Below are 15,448 nucleotides of genomic sequence, written 5' to 3' on the forward strand. Positions count from 1 at the left end.
TCATCTAATACAAAACCACCAACATGTGTGCCATTATAAAAGCATTAGCAGCATCCTTTATCTAGACGAAACCACAGCCACATTCAATACTGGAATAAAATATATCATATCTTCATAATGGACTCTCACTGTTGCATTATACATCATTTTGTTTGCATAAATAGGATGTCGCTCCTCTTGGAATAAATACATCTGGCATTTCACAGCCTCTCACAGTCATAAAAGTGGGCGGGGTACATTCAAATGTACATCTGAATAAACGTTGCATAGGTTCAGAAGACGCCTGCCCTCTATTGTCAGAACCAGGGTAGCTCCTTTCGCAACCAGCCTGACCTCCTTGAGTTGTGCTTCTGGAAGATCTGTGGAGATATTTGGGAAACGTATGCTTAAACAGTCCAGGGTTACTGACAAAATCCGTATCCGGGCAATTACCCCAAGAGGGCAATTACCGCCAGCTAAATACTGGTTAGTGGTAAGTTTAGAGTAAAGATTAGGGTTAGGGTTAGGTTTAGGGTTAGGAGTTTGGGTTAGGGTTAGGTTCAGGATTAGGATTAGGATTAGGGCCAGGCGAAGGGTCCGGGGTAATTGCCCAGGGGGTAAATACCTTAGACCCGACAAAATCAAATCATTGCAACTGATGAACAAATTTCCCTACATCGTCACAAATAAGCACTCTGAATTGATCAGTGTTGTACGGTGGACTCCTGTTATAACAAAGTGCTTGGGACCGGCAATTTTCTTTCGTTATATCAAAATTTCGTTATAACCAAACAAATAAACAACAGAAATATATGTATAGAGTGGATGATTTTGTGGCCTGAACTTTTACTTTGTTGTAACTGGAATTTAGTTGTAACCGTATTCATTATAACAGGAGTGCACTGTAGTAGTAGCCATGACAAAAGAAATCATGGGCTTACATACTTGGGCAGGATTCAAACCTACAACCTCCTGATCTCTGCAGTGCACAAGTGTCTTATCCAATAGACAAAGCTTCCGCCGACAGCCAGTGCTGGTTCTAATTCTTGTAGTTTGCAGTGGGTATTGTGTAACTCTTCAAATTCATAAAAATGCTTCCATCAAGTTGTTTTTTATTGCAACTGTTTAACAAATTGCCCTTCATTGACATATTAAATAAGCACTAAATGTAAAATAAAATCTCAATATTGTACATCCACACTTAATGCACTTTAGGTGACAATTCTGGAACTCCACTCAAGGGTGGCAAGATGAAACAGTATTGCTGTTATCTGAGGTTTGGAATTTGTGTGCCAATAACTAATACATGTATATAATAATAATAATAATAATAACAACAAATTCTTATATAGCGCATTTCAGACTTGAAAAGAATTTCAATGTACATGTATATCATTCACCCAGCTCTGCATAGCACTCCAAATACACCACTTTATTTTAATCACAAAGGGAAGATACCTAATGTGCCTCAGTCTACATTAAGCACTTGGAATGCACAGATATGAAAAAAAGAAAATATCTATCACAGTAGACTTAGTAACTAAAGAGAAAACATGATCACACCTCACAGTACTACCATACATATAGACTCTTATGCACACCACCTTTTTACAGACAACGCTACACACTGACACTGGTCTGAAGTACCAGGACCAGTAAAAATTACTGTCGGACCAGTAACTTTTTCAGGAATAGACCCATAAAAATGGAAACACTGGGTACCTACTGGTCCAACAGACAGATCAGACCAGTAGAAAAAATGGGTTAGTGTGCAACCCTCTTATAGATATCAAACATAAATTCATTCAAATAGTACGGCAGTTTATATCAGGATGAAGAGAGCTTTTCATCCTCATGACTTACAGATGAGGCTCCTCTCTGGGAAGATGAAGTTGTTGACACCACTGACAGCTATCTCCCCTCTCAGAGGAAGCAGGAAGATGTCCGTTTCTGAGAAGGGAACAATGGGAGAAAATTGGACCTTTAAAAAAGAATGATTGTGGCTCTTTTGCAAAGTTTACTGTACGAGCTGAAATTTTCGCGGTGGTTTTATTATCGCGAATTTCGCGAATCGCCTTTGAACCGCGAAAATGACAACACGCGAAAATAACAATGCGCAAAAACAAAGATGCACGAAAAACAACGCAGGGAAATGAAAATCAAGCCATGTCATGTAATGTATCCCGTCCCGCGCTGCGCCAAGCTAGCCTTCAACTTGTCGATTGTGCACGCACATCGCACAGTAGGCCTACAGCTAGCTTTAGCTGTTTAAAGTGTGTTCAGTCTACTCTTGCAGCTGCATTCTTGGTGTTTGCTTGTCTATGTCCGGCACAAATTTCAAAAGTCCTTGTAAAGTTTTTCTTTTTGATATTTGTTTTACTTTCAAATTGAGAAAGTACTAGTACTTATACGTGTAAGGTACTTTTAGTTTAGACACCTATAGTTTTTTCTTGAGAGTTCAAGTAAGTTCAGTTAGACCCTTGCTACTGCGAAATTAACAACACGCGAAAATGTCCTCCAAGCAGCAATTCGCGAAAATATCTGTACGCGAAAATTTCAGCTCGTACAATATTCACAGCTGTACTTCTCATGTGTGCATAAAAGTTAGTCTAAATTCTTCCCTGCATCCATCAAGTACCTACAGTGTAGAACTTTGTCATCATTCCTGCCTATCATGCTGTATTTTTATCCATTTGCTGGCAACCTAGTGAAGAAAAATGCATGACTGTGGCTACAACCTTTCAACAAGGAGTAAAATTTCATTCAATGGACCCTTTTCAACTTCAAGCTCAAGTTTACAAACAAAGGAACATCCTGTAATTTTAAAAGGAACATCTAGAGCCACGTTTTACCAGTACTCACGCCTGTCTTTTCACAAATATAATGTAATTATCTCTCTCTGTCCACTTATCCGTCTATATATCTGTCTCTTTCTTTTTCTCAATCTCTCTCTCTCACTCATATCTATCTTTTACTCCTTTTCTTTCTCAATGTCTACATATTTCTCACCTCTTTCTCTCTCTATCTATCTATTTCTCCTCCTTCTCTGTCTTCCTATCTGCTCATATCTATATACCTGTCTATCTATCTATCTATCTATCTATCTATCTATCTATCTATCTATCTATCTATCTATCTATCTACCTATCTATCTATCTATCTATATATCTATTTATCTAAAGTTATATCCCTCTCTCTGTCTTACCTGCCAAGACCGAGGCAGCCTCCTCTCCTTGTATCCTCCTCAAGGCTGGCTCCTGACTGACAGGTTGCTTCTTCCTCTGAGATGCCTTGGTCTCTCTGGCCTGCAGAGCTCTCTTCACCTTAGCCACATTACCTGAACCATCTGCACAGGAAATTAGACACTTCTCATCTGAGAGGCGATATCTTAAAGCACACAGAAATAGTACATGCTGCCACTGTCAGATATCAAAAGGATTGGATGCCAAAAGAGCACATCATGACCTAATATGCCTCAGCATTTTACTGGCTATTCACTTTTTCGTTTCATGCTGATAATCCAGTTTCATAGGTGTAGATACAAACTCACATAAGTGTTCACAACAATAATCAAGATTGGTCTGGGAAAATTATATACATCTGACCTGGGTCTGGTATGAAGAAAAGCAATTGATTGTTTACTGCAGTTAACATGTACGTAGCTAATGAGCGTAATGCACTGGCATCGAATTTCTTGGTCACTGGCAGATGGCAGATAATCACATCAAAGAGCCCATAAGAGGAATGTATCTGTGCAATCACAACATTTTGAAAGTCTGAAAAGATGATGCACTGCGCCACTGGCATTGCCAGTAAAGAGCCACATGTCTCTCTCTAGACTAGCAGGTACGTGTAACCATGGCAACAGGAGGAGTAATGGTGACAGCTCAGCTGATCACTAGATTTAAATGAAAGGCACAGAGGGACTTGGTTGTGACCCATCTTGAAGAGGTACAACTGTTTTACCATGCGCAATGCATGACAATCTTTACAGCTATACATCAAAGTATATTCTTACCAAGAAAACATCTGGAATTCATTCTTTATATTTCAAGAGCTTTACAAGTATTTTGAATTACAGTATATGGACTACAGTAGCTGGTAGAGGCACTGCTAATGCTTAAAAATATACTAAATGCAGATTGTGCAGCAGAAAGAAAAGTCAAGAATTCATGCTTTGTACAAATATGCCCCTAGAACTGACTGAAAATATGCCCTTCTAGTGTCCGCTTACTTCATGTAAGTGCTCACTTTTTTCCCCAATCATTAATACCATACCAGAACACTTGTAGGACATGACCATTCCAATGTAATGGTCTTGTAGGACAAGACCATTTTGATGTATTACACTGTCTTACCTACAATAACATCACTGTCTGCATGTAAGTTGGCCCGAGCTAACACCGCCATGTCATAGAGGTATGGTAGGGAGGCTTCAGAAAACATCTCCACTTGTGACAGTGTGTTGAGGAGAACCTGGGACAAACACAGGAAGGACAAGACAGTGCTAGGAAAATATTATTGTATATTACATGGTCATTATAAATACTGGTCAGTGATTGGTCATAATGTAATCACATGACTAATGCAGCGAGGATCAAAATCTTTACATTGTGAGCAGTGGACAATGTACCCTCAGGTAATGTATTCCAGAATTTGACTGGTTGCCGATGGGCTACAATGAAATGATGTGTATTTGTGTAGACCACACAATACACGTACAGTGTACATGTATATTACATATTGCCCTGTCTATTGTTGTAATGAAAAGCTTGACAGTCCCTAGGGAATTATACTTTCCCCTCCAGACAATATTTTCACTCAGAACTGTGTGCTTTAGGAAAAAAATCTCTTAGGGAAAATATAAAACCACTGTGGATGTCAAGTGTTACAGTACATTTCCAAAAGGCAAGCTCTCTATAATACCATACAGAACAAATGACACTGCATGGTTTGTGAAAATGTCAAACACTGAATAAATATGTAAATCTGTACGAGAACATTGAATACATATGTAAACTGTAGGGCATATTTTATCTAGGGCAGCTACAACATAGGTCCTTTGGGAGATGCATTTTACATCTGAATTTAGAGATAGGCATAATGAGCTACACATTGACAGTATACATTAACCTGAGGTTTACACTTATATGCTGAACTGTCTTAGAATGGCGTACATTTCATGTTAAATTTTCATTAAAATTTCTTCCTGGCTATCTTTGTAGCTATGGTAATGATCAAGATACAAACCTTTTTGTCTGCACATAAAAGAAAGTCTACACCAACCTCTAATGTCTTTTCCAAGACGATCACTATTATACTAAAAATCACATCCATGCACAGTATGCACTATCACCACAACCATCACAGAGGGTGTTAAGGATTTTGCCTGTGTGGTGCATGTTTGTTTAAACAGGAACTGAAACTGCAAATAGTTTTGCATGCTTACAAGCTACACAGAGTTTGTCTGCATGATGCTCAAAACCATAGGAACTGATCAGGAAGTAAACGATGCATATATTCTACTAGTCTGAGTGGGGCTATCATGATCGCTAGCTAGCATTAGCTTAGCTAGCATTAGCTTGCCAAACAAAACATCTCTTTCATATTCCCACCACTGTAGCTGCTCCTGACGAGCAGATACAGTACACGGCCTATGGGACACTGCCAGTGGCACATGTAGTCTTTTCAGCACAGACCCCTTTTACGAGCGACAAGGGTTTGTGTCTGCAAACTAAACTAGCAATGCGATCAAGACACTGATCAATTTAAGAGTTCAGGTTACCGGTAGAAGAAGCTCCGCCTTCATCCTGTCTGGGAATTGTTCCTGTTGACTTAGTCTTTTCTGCCAGACTTTTGCAAGCTTCTCAAATGCCAGTCCAGCCTCAGCCTTGTACTATATGTGTAAAACGGGAGGAAAATTCTTTTAAGATAAAACAAATACTTTAAATATCCAAGACTATTAAAAGCTCCTTTGGAAAGCATCACTTTCTAATTGAGTAATGCTTTCATTCTAAAGTGGTTATTTCCTTTTCATCTTGGCATTCATCATGTATTGCGGATTCCTGCTCATCACGGCTTTGACACAATATGTGAGATATTTGCACAAACAACATTTTTCATGATTGCACAGAAATTACATGATTATCTTTCTGATTCATCCCGTGGAATATATGTTGTGTAAGGGTTATAGAAAAAAAATCTATATGCCGTATACAAGAAACACATATGGATGTACATATTTCCATCTGTCTAAGCTATAGCAAATTGGATTTTCACTGCAATATAAACTAGAGAAGCACTCTGAGAGCGCAGACCTCCGCCAAGCATGCAGCTCATTTCCACCACTGATCTTGTTCTTCCATAGAGATACTGTATCAGTGATTTCCACCCACACGTACTTCCAGCATTGTGTGCTGAAAGTCGCCCGATTTCCCAATATAGAAGCCTTTGTTATGTCATAAACCCTCAGCTGCACGGCATGCCTCGCCCTAGCAGAAACTAGAGCACACACTTTAGTGCGCGCATGCAAACCTCAAATACGTGCAGCCTGAACTCCCAAATTCATTGACCCTACCTGCCAAAATATCAAGATCCTTCATAAATTCCCCCAAAATTCTCAGATCACTACCAAAAATTAATCATTTGTCACTTGTGTCATTCTCAACCTTTCCTGCAAGTTTCATCCAAATCCGTTCACTACTTTTTGACTTATTTTGCACACGGACAAACTAACTAACTAACTAACAAACAAATCAACGGTAACGAAAACATAACCTCCTCCCTTGGCGGAGGTAAAAATTGGAAATACTTATATTCTACAGCATTATATGATGAAAACAATGGGTGGATTCCTGCAGCTAAATGCTGTGACACATAACTGTGATGGTTACTCCGCTGACATTACTGGGACATGTACTTGTACATGTGATGGTTACTTTCTACACTGATGCAGGATACCACTACATTCTACTTTGGGCAATGGATGCTTAACCCATTGATCATGAGGGACACCCATTGATAGACACCTGCCTGAGAATACTCGGGCAGGTGTCCATCGGAAATGCATGTTTTAGCAAAATCAAACTGTTCTCAACGGGTTAATGGGCAATGGATGTTTGTTGTAGGGATGCCAGTTACAAACATTGTAGAATGACAGAGAGAGTCTGAAATACATCTAAATGAAGCATTATTGAATACGAAAGAGCGTGAACTTTGATACTACCAGGGCCTGAATTAAGGATTTTGCCTCAAAAACTGCCATCCCTGCTGTTGACCAATTGCCCCATGGTACTGTACTGTACCTTGTTGGTGATGCTTTGTGTGGTTGACTTCTGTAGCCTCACTGCCTGGCAAGTTCCACTGGCACACACAGCACACAGATTGTCAGCATTAACAAACAGACCTGTCACACAATACAATGTAGAAAAAGACATTAAGAAGAGGAAAGATCAAATCAGTGAACACAGACACCTGTGTAGACATGTAGCTAAATCAAATCTATTGTTTAAAATTGGTTACCGGCTAAAAACAAATGTGAAATAGGTACATCCTTCACATAAGAGTACCCTTCACATCTGCATTCATTGTGCACTCATTATTTGATGTCTGTTGGCAAACACAATCTGTCACACAAATAAATGCAGATGAAGCTTACATAATCTGTGGACTGCATTCAAACTACCTTTGTGAATTCGGCCCATCGAGACAAGACAAGACAAGATACAGTCTGACAGGATAATGATGACATCTTACCCTCTTCTCCGATCCACACCGGCCACCTTGCAGAGTCCAAGGTTGCTATGACCTCCTTCTCCAGCCTCACATCTACCCTACAGCATGAAGGAGAAAGAAAAGAGTGAGCTACGTTCTACATCAACAGTGTCTAGATGATAGATAGTTCTTAGGAGGGACATTACAAATCAAAATCATACCTTTCAAATGTTTGTCTGCACTCGCATCATAAATGCTGGTAAACCGTTTTAAGTCCATTGCCAAGATGTCATGCATGATTCCATGATAGTTGCTCCTGCGGCAATCGCTCCAATGATTTGCACGCTAAGCCAAATATAAAACCTACCCACAATTATAATCCTAACCTTAATCCTAATCCTCACATCAAACTAAACCTGAAACCCTAACACAACCCTAACCCTACCCCTAAGCCCTTGGAGAAAATAAGACCGAAGAAATTGTCGCGGGATCAAATGTTGTGTCAGAGACACAAATGGTGCAAAATTCAGTCATTCAATTAGTGTTATATTACATTTTTGTGGTGCTGATTGTTCACTGTTTTTTTTTCCTTCAACTTGTTTCACAGACTAAAAAAGTTGCATAAGACATCTAAAACACACTTTGAAACACTAGAAGTGGAAAGTCAGTCAATATCTGAACAGAAAACACAAGAGTTTCAGGAGGCATAGATGAAAATATTCATGACTGTATCATACATATGTCATCTACTGTATATGCCATATATTTAGTGAGTCTAAATTTTCACGAATCAGAACTTCCCGACAATTTGGCAAGTGGTTGAATTCGCGATCATGGAGTACAGTACTGAACAGAGAAATGTGCATCACATTCATACTGGAATCAGAGTCATTATTTTTGTGTGTCTTTAATTTCACGAACAGCACCTGACTTGTGAAATTCGCGAAAATAAAAACCTTGCAAAATATTCGCCATTTACAGTAATTACGAACCTATCATCCTATGAAGTGGGACACGAACTTACTTGCCCCTGGTTACTATGACAACCTCCTCTGTCTTTTCCCCCTCTGTGGCCAGCACTGAGTTGTTTGGTATCAGCAGGACTGGATGAGGGATGCCTGCATCCTCCTTACATTGCTTGACCAGTGATGTGAGTGCCGACGCATTCCACTTGCTGAACAATGGGAGCTGCCAAATTTGTGTGTAATGGAAAATATGTCACAAGAAAAAATGGACAGAAAATATAGCACATTAAATCCACAAGGAACTAGATGAGAAAAATGACTTATTCAAATGAATTTGTCCACACTGATATGTGATTTTTGCTTCTTTGACAATGATATATCTTAAATAGAAATTTTCAGGCATGCTGAAATTAGATATTTTCAAGAATTCCCTGAGAGAGAGAGAGTCCACTCAGTAAACACACATTGTTAATTTATAATCATCATCATCATAGGAATATGAAGCAGATAATGAAATAAGCTGAAAATTGTATCTTTAGCCAAATTCAGTGACATTTGACTTTTGACCTGAAGGGACAGTCCTAAATCTGATCAGGGCATATGTCATATAGAATACTAGAGTCAGATGACAAAAAAAAATCATGGATTGGGGTTTTTATTATATCTAAGGTAAGGTGTGGGATAGATGGATGGATAGATCTGAAAACATAATGCACTGCCACCTTTGGGGCGGAAGAATTATAAGCAATATAAAACACATGAGGGAACAGAGCAGGCAAAAGAAATATTGTGGTCTATAAGTGTAAACAAAGTGCTTGCTTGGAAAGATATATGTCATTATGCATTTAATCTGGGAATGCCTGGGAAGGATCTCAACATTATATAGATGATGACTGGCGGGGGAGGGAACATACCGAATGTTCCACCCGAAGGGTTTGAAATGCTATTGAGGGAGGTTATAAGTCCCGAGACTTCGTCTCGGGACTTATAGCCTCCCGAAATAGCATTTCAAACCCCGAGGGTGGAACGTTTGGTACATGTTCCCGACAACAAAAGTCATCATCTGTTATATTATATGGGTTAGTCAAATACGTCAACGTTAACCACCGGATCATAGAGATTCAGTGTACTTACGCGTAGCTAGCGTAGCCCGACCAGACGCCGTTAATACCCAGTGCACTACACAGCGACTGGGCTGTAGTTAAAGTCACCAGCATGCATGCAGAACACATCAACGCACTCGATCGCTCGTTCGCGCAGGGCCAAATTCACTGTGCGTGCGTGGGTGGCCGGTCCTAGGCCTTCTGTCATTTGTTACGTGAAAATGTTCTCCAATGGGAGAACATTACCAAGAATGTTCGCCCATGGGCGAACATAACGAATGTACCTCCATCACGCGACTCTGTTTAGCCAATCACTTATCGGTATTTGACTAACCCATTTAATATTAGATATTCACAATATATTACAGATTGGTAACACCTACATGTAAACACTTACAGAACAGCACTTACAAGATTAAAGTCATACATCAAATCCACTCCAGACATACCTTGGATAGAGTGTCCAGAGCTATCCTATGAAGCAGATCCCCCTGGTCTAACATGCCACTGGTGTCAAAGTACCGCCTCCTCACAAAATAGTCCATTAGGTCTGTGGAGACCACCTCACCTATTGCCCTCCTTAAGGTCCCCTCCTTTAATAGTAGCAGCTGGGACCTGTCATCATGGTAACAAGGTGTGGTCAATCAATTTGAATGTGTAGAATTTCCATTTGCTCACGCAAATGAAATTCATAATGGTGAACAGAATTGTTTTTGTCTACTACTTATATTTCATAGTGTATAATTTGTTAGTTTATGCTATTAAGACAATTTTTCACATTAAAATTTTCATGTGACACATCATAAATACCTACAAAGATTTGTGTACTTGAAAAAGTAACATTAATTCACTCAATTCATAAATTCATTAATTGTTAGTTTATGCTATTCAAGACAGTTTTTCACTTTAAAATTTTCATGTGACACATCATGAATACCTTCAAAGATTTGTGTACTTGAAAAAGTTACGTTAATTCACAATCATATCACCACTGTTCACAGATTATCAACAGCCAAATCATAAGGTGATTCTACACATGCCAACTGCTGCCAGCTCTTGTAGGTGATCCATCTTTCAAGTTCTGCAAACTGTGCAAGAATGAACTCACGGAATTGTTGACTGGACTGTAGCTGTAACAGGCTGGTAGAAGAGTGTCGAGACTTCCCCCACAAAGCTGCCTGGTCCAAGCTCTGCCACAAGGTCACGTGAGGAGGACAAAACACTGAGGTGACCTTTGACCAGGATGTAGATGCCCTTTGCTCTCTCACCTACAGTGTACAGATCAGATGGCAGAGGTAATAAAAAAGGCATGATATTGTCTGTTTAGCACTAAAATCAACTGTAAACACTGCTTGTTTCTCACTTCAACAAGAGTAATCAAATTTTACTTGGACCCAACGTAAACAAAGAGTCTCCTCATAAAACAAAAGAGAAATTTGACAAGAAGTGTCACAAGAATACAGTATTGTAGCTTCAGTTTGTTAATAGCATATGAACCCTGCATTTCCTGCTATTCTGAATTTTTTTGTTTTTTTTGTTTTACTGATATTAAGAGACTTTTACCATTCTGTTTGTGGATTCAATTCTATAAAATTCAAACATAGCGTGGACATGCACTTTACGTATAGATATCCCCATCACAGCTAAGGGTAAACATATCATGTACAGTGAGATTACAAATTTGAGATGAAGTTCTGATAAGATTTAACCCTTTCTGTGCCGGGACTTTGGACAGTGTGTTAAGGCTAAAGCACTGGGGGTTGTCTGTGACAATCACTATGCGACACAGCACTCAAAGAGTTAATAATATATGTGCAGATCATTTCTAACCTTTGGAGAGAAGTGTGATGGGATCCTTGTACTCAATTCTCTCAGTAATCTTGGAAGCAGCTGCCACCACCTCAGCATTAATCGTTCCCGGGGGAAAGGGAAGACTGTACAGGCAGTGTTGCAGCATGTAGTACTCGTCTCGCCGGAGGGAGTGGCCCACGGCACCCTGGGATTTCTGCTTGCTGCCCCCTCCTCCCATGATGCCCTGCTCCCAGTGAACTTCCTGTGGAAGGGGAAGAACAGGAGCTCTTGTGATTACTGTAAAACATGATATATTCGCGGCACGAAATTTCCGCGAATTGGAGCCGACGGCCTTTTTCGTGGCAAAAATTTTTCGCGAATTGCCTCTTGCGTTCAATGCATATAGTGTCGATAAGAAATTTCGCATGCATTTTAATTTCGCGAATCTTGGTGCTCGCAAAATTCGCAAAATTAAAATGCACGCGAACATTTCTCGTTTTACAGTATGAAATTTGATTTGATGGATTTGATTTGAAATCTCCACGCTTTCTTCACCTCCATTAAAAAAAAACTACAATATCTAATAAAGCTCAATCCATTCCCAAACAAAAAGTATTTCTTTAAAATGAAACCACAAAAACACATCACAAGCGATGCAATTAGGGAGAAAATAGAAATGAGGCTTTTAAAATGTTGACTACTCATAATAATTCAAGGAACCATACAATAGATGTCTGTTTGTTTATATTTCTTTTTCTTTTTGCATGATTACAGAAAGAATAGAATAAACATTTTTTAGTTGATGTTTACCTATGATTGCCAATGGTTACCAATGGTTGCCAAGTTTTGTATAATTCTTGCCAGAACTTTCCGAAAACATTGTATGTCACAACTTCAATTTAAAACTTAGTTTTCATTTGTCTTGCTTTTGACCTCACATAGAGATTCTCCTTGCGAGAATTAAAAAAATTAAAATCCTGCATGACTCACACAGAAACAGAACATTTGCTATTAAACTTGATGCCTACTAAATGACAAGATATAGTGAATTCATTTGAGTAGCTACACACAAGCACAGGTCATTGACTGACCCTCTGTCATTTGTCTACCTCCAAGTGGTGTCTGAGATTTATACAATAGAGTGTAGTTCCCTACAAGTAGGAACACAACATCACAACATACACTGTACATGTATAAACAGTGCATGTTGAACTATAGACAACACAACAAGTTAGTGTGATACGATTGAATTCAGACACAAACTGTTATTACTACAGTACATATCACTATTTCTAATAGTGTTACTGCCTGGCTGTAGGGAGCATTTGATGGCCATTTTTTTATTAATTTATTTTCTTTATAGTGGAAATGAAGGTCTTACATGTCTTACAAAACAATAAATTTAGTCTTTGGATGCCCTGAAACAAAACAACAACAACAACAACAACACTACATTATGACAACACGACATACATGTGCCTTTGTACTTGGTGCTCCAAAGAGTACTCGTTTAAGGAAAGGGCACCTGAGTACAGAAGATCTACTAGACATCAAAAGAAAAACATGTTTAAATATTACAAGTACAGTCTGTACATGTAACGGTACCATGTCTGAGCACCCACCCTACCAGTGATCAACATTCCCAGAGGGGTTATGTACACACTCGCATCCATGGGGAGCATTTGACTACGATATGCTGAATGGCACAATGGGATTACTGTCCCCACGTCTCTATTGAACTTTCAGATTTGAATAACACTGCAAGGAATGGATGAGGTTAGACTGTGAATACACCAGTGCCAGAGACAGAATGAATGGCCATGATGCTTACCGTAAATCTACATGTACCAGGAGATCCGCTGTTGAGGATGTTTGTATCTAGTCGTGTCTCCTATTTGTCTGCACAGCTCTAACAAGTTTGTGGGACATATTCTCTACACAGAGAGTGATGCAGGCTCTAAAAACTGAAACTTGAAAGTTCAAAATGATTTTCTTGGCATGCAACGTTTGCAATAGAAGCAAACACTGTTCTTTGAATGTGACGCACCTGCTGTTATAGAAATTAACAAGTGGCTGCACTGTTCATCATTTTATCAAACTACACAAAATGCATGAAAGCTCATATTAGTCTGAACGGGAGGTACTGTAAGCTGCACTGTGATCCCAAATGGGTAGAAGTTTGAGTTATCACAATTTTAAGAAAATGTATTATTAAGATAATCGCTGCACTATTTGAGGAGCTTATTTGCAAAAGGGGCTACAGTGTAGATCCACTTTTAGTACTTTAGAGAAAAACTGGTTTGTTTACGAATTTGTACACAAGTGTATGGAAAATCAAAATCTAATTTTGCTATAATTTCAGTTCAAATGTTTGTCTGGATTTGAAATTTTCACTGTAACTATTAAACTCAAATGGAATTCTGTGCAGTGATGCTAATAACTCAATTTTCATCGAAAATGTATCTAGCCCCTTTTGCAAATGAGCTCTTCATTTATTCAAGAGACCAAGAGAAGAGACTAGACTTCCACAGGCTAACCGAACATTAGCCAGTATGATGTATCGGTGTGTAGTCGTGAAGGCATTGAAGTGAGACTATAAAATCTGGTGATATGGACCACAATGTACTAAGCAAGTGAGAAGAAAAATGGGTGAAGGTGGGGTGAGAGCAGAGCTACCAAGTCTCGTGCATTCTGCGTGAGACTCAAGCATTGAGGGTTCGTTTCACGATCTCATGATGGCACTCATTTTTGTCACGCAATGGGAGCATAGCTTAAAGGATTTGAGTGAGAGTTGCAATTGAAGGCATATTTCCCTTTTTTCTTTTAAAATTCTTAAGTAAAAAATAATCACTTAAGTATGCACCAGTTTGCACCATTAAGAGCTAAAAATTGAAAAAGCTCCCTACCATGGGAGGGCGGACACCCCCCACCTACACCCTCCCCTCGCTCAGTCGCTTCCCTCCCTCGCTCACACACATGCACAAACGCCGAGACGCCAAGTCATGAAAATCTCACTCATGAATACAAATTTTTTGAACGTCCCATCCATGTGAGAGGAGGGCACAGGGTTAAAGACAGGGAGGGAGAGAGATAACATTTGGTAAACAATCCACAAAATGGTGAATGTACCAGTTGTTAGTACACACGATGTGGTCCATGATTCTTCATATGCAATGTACAGTTATTGTACAATATTTGTATACAGTTTGTATCATACAACAGGAGATCATCAGTTGTACAGTTATGCCATCTGACAAATCACGACATGGTGACCATTTATGGCAAATACAATCCCTTCACACTGCATCAACTCACAGCAAGGTGACAATTTACAGTGCTCTGCTCTAGATGATGGGTTCACCATCTCCAGTGCTCAGTCAAGAAAAGGTGGACTTGCCACTCGTCTCTGAAATGAATTTGTCTAGCTAGTTACAATACTATTAAGTATACAGGGTAAATGAAATGCCCCGAAAATGTGATAACACCTTTTGATAAAACATGCTTTCTTTATAAATTCATGTCGTACCAACATATCCAGTGAGATCTTAGTACCAGTACTAGGTAACTTTTACAGTCAGTTTACTACAATCAGACACAGAAGTTGTTGTTTTTTTCTTTTTTTTAATAGCAAAAACCAGACATACAAATCACTAGTGTCACATACAAGGCTGTAACACAGTTTTCAATACAATCATTAATTTGCATTCCGCATAGCATGTTGTGCAGTGCTAATTCTTACATTATGCAATCACTACTAAGTCAGTCAAACACTATCTCAACCACAGATCCAGTCCTTCAAAAGTCTAATATAATGTTGACTGACTCCGATCAAATATCATTAAATTCACATGGTATTATATGTAGTTTCTTTTTCTTTTCTTTTTTTTTGGGGGGGGG

General features: G+C 39.1%; 1 protein-coding gene across 1 annotated transcript; it reads right to left on the bottom strand.

The window, feature by feature from the left end:
* Window positions 1-13,474, bottom strand: LOC139740202 (uncharacterized). The gene is made up of 12 exons (XM_071650786.1): window positions 13,383-13,474; window positions 11,591-11,813; window positions 10,869-11,028; window positions 10,210-10,375; window positions 8,717-8,880; window positions 7,735-7,811; window positions 7,284-7,384; window positions 5,765-5,875; window positions 4,338-4,455; window positions 3,185-3,325; window positions 1,843-1,929; window positions 1-359 (listed from the first exon to the last, which is right to left on the bottom strand). Exons 2-12 carry the CDS (start codon window positions 11,787-11,789, stop codon window positions 217-219), a joined length of 1,467 nt encoding a protein of 488 aa, XP_071506887.1. The 5' UTR covers window positions 11,790-11,813; window positions 13,383-13,474; the 3' UTR covers window positions 1-216.
* Between the last annotated feature and the right edge of the window lie 1,974 nt (window positions 13,475-15,448).

This window comes from Diadema antillarum, unplaced genomic scaffold (assembly GCF_040938485.1).
Source record: "Diadema antillarum isolate AM-2024a unplaced genomic scaffold, OU_Dant_1.0 seq00000839_RagTag, whole genome shotgun sequence".
Taxonomy (NCBI): domain Eukaryota; kingdom Metazoa; phylum Echinodermata; class Echinoidea; order Diadematoida; family Diadematidae; genus Diadema; species Diadema antillarum.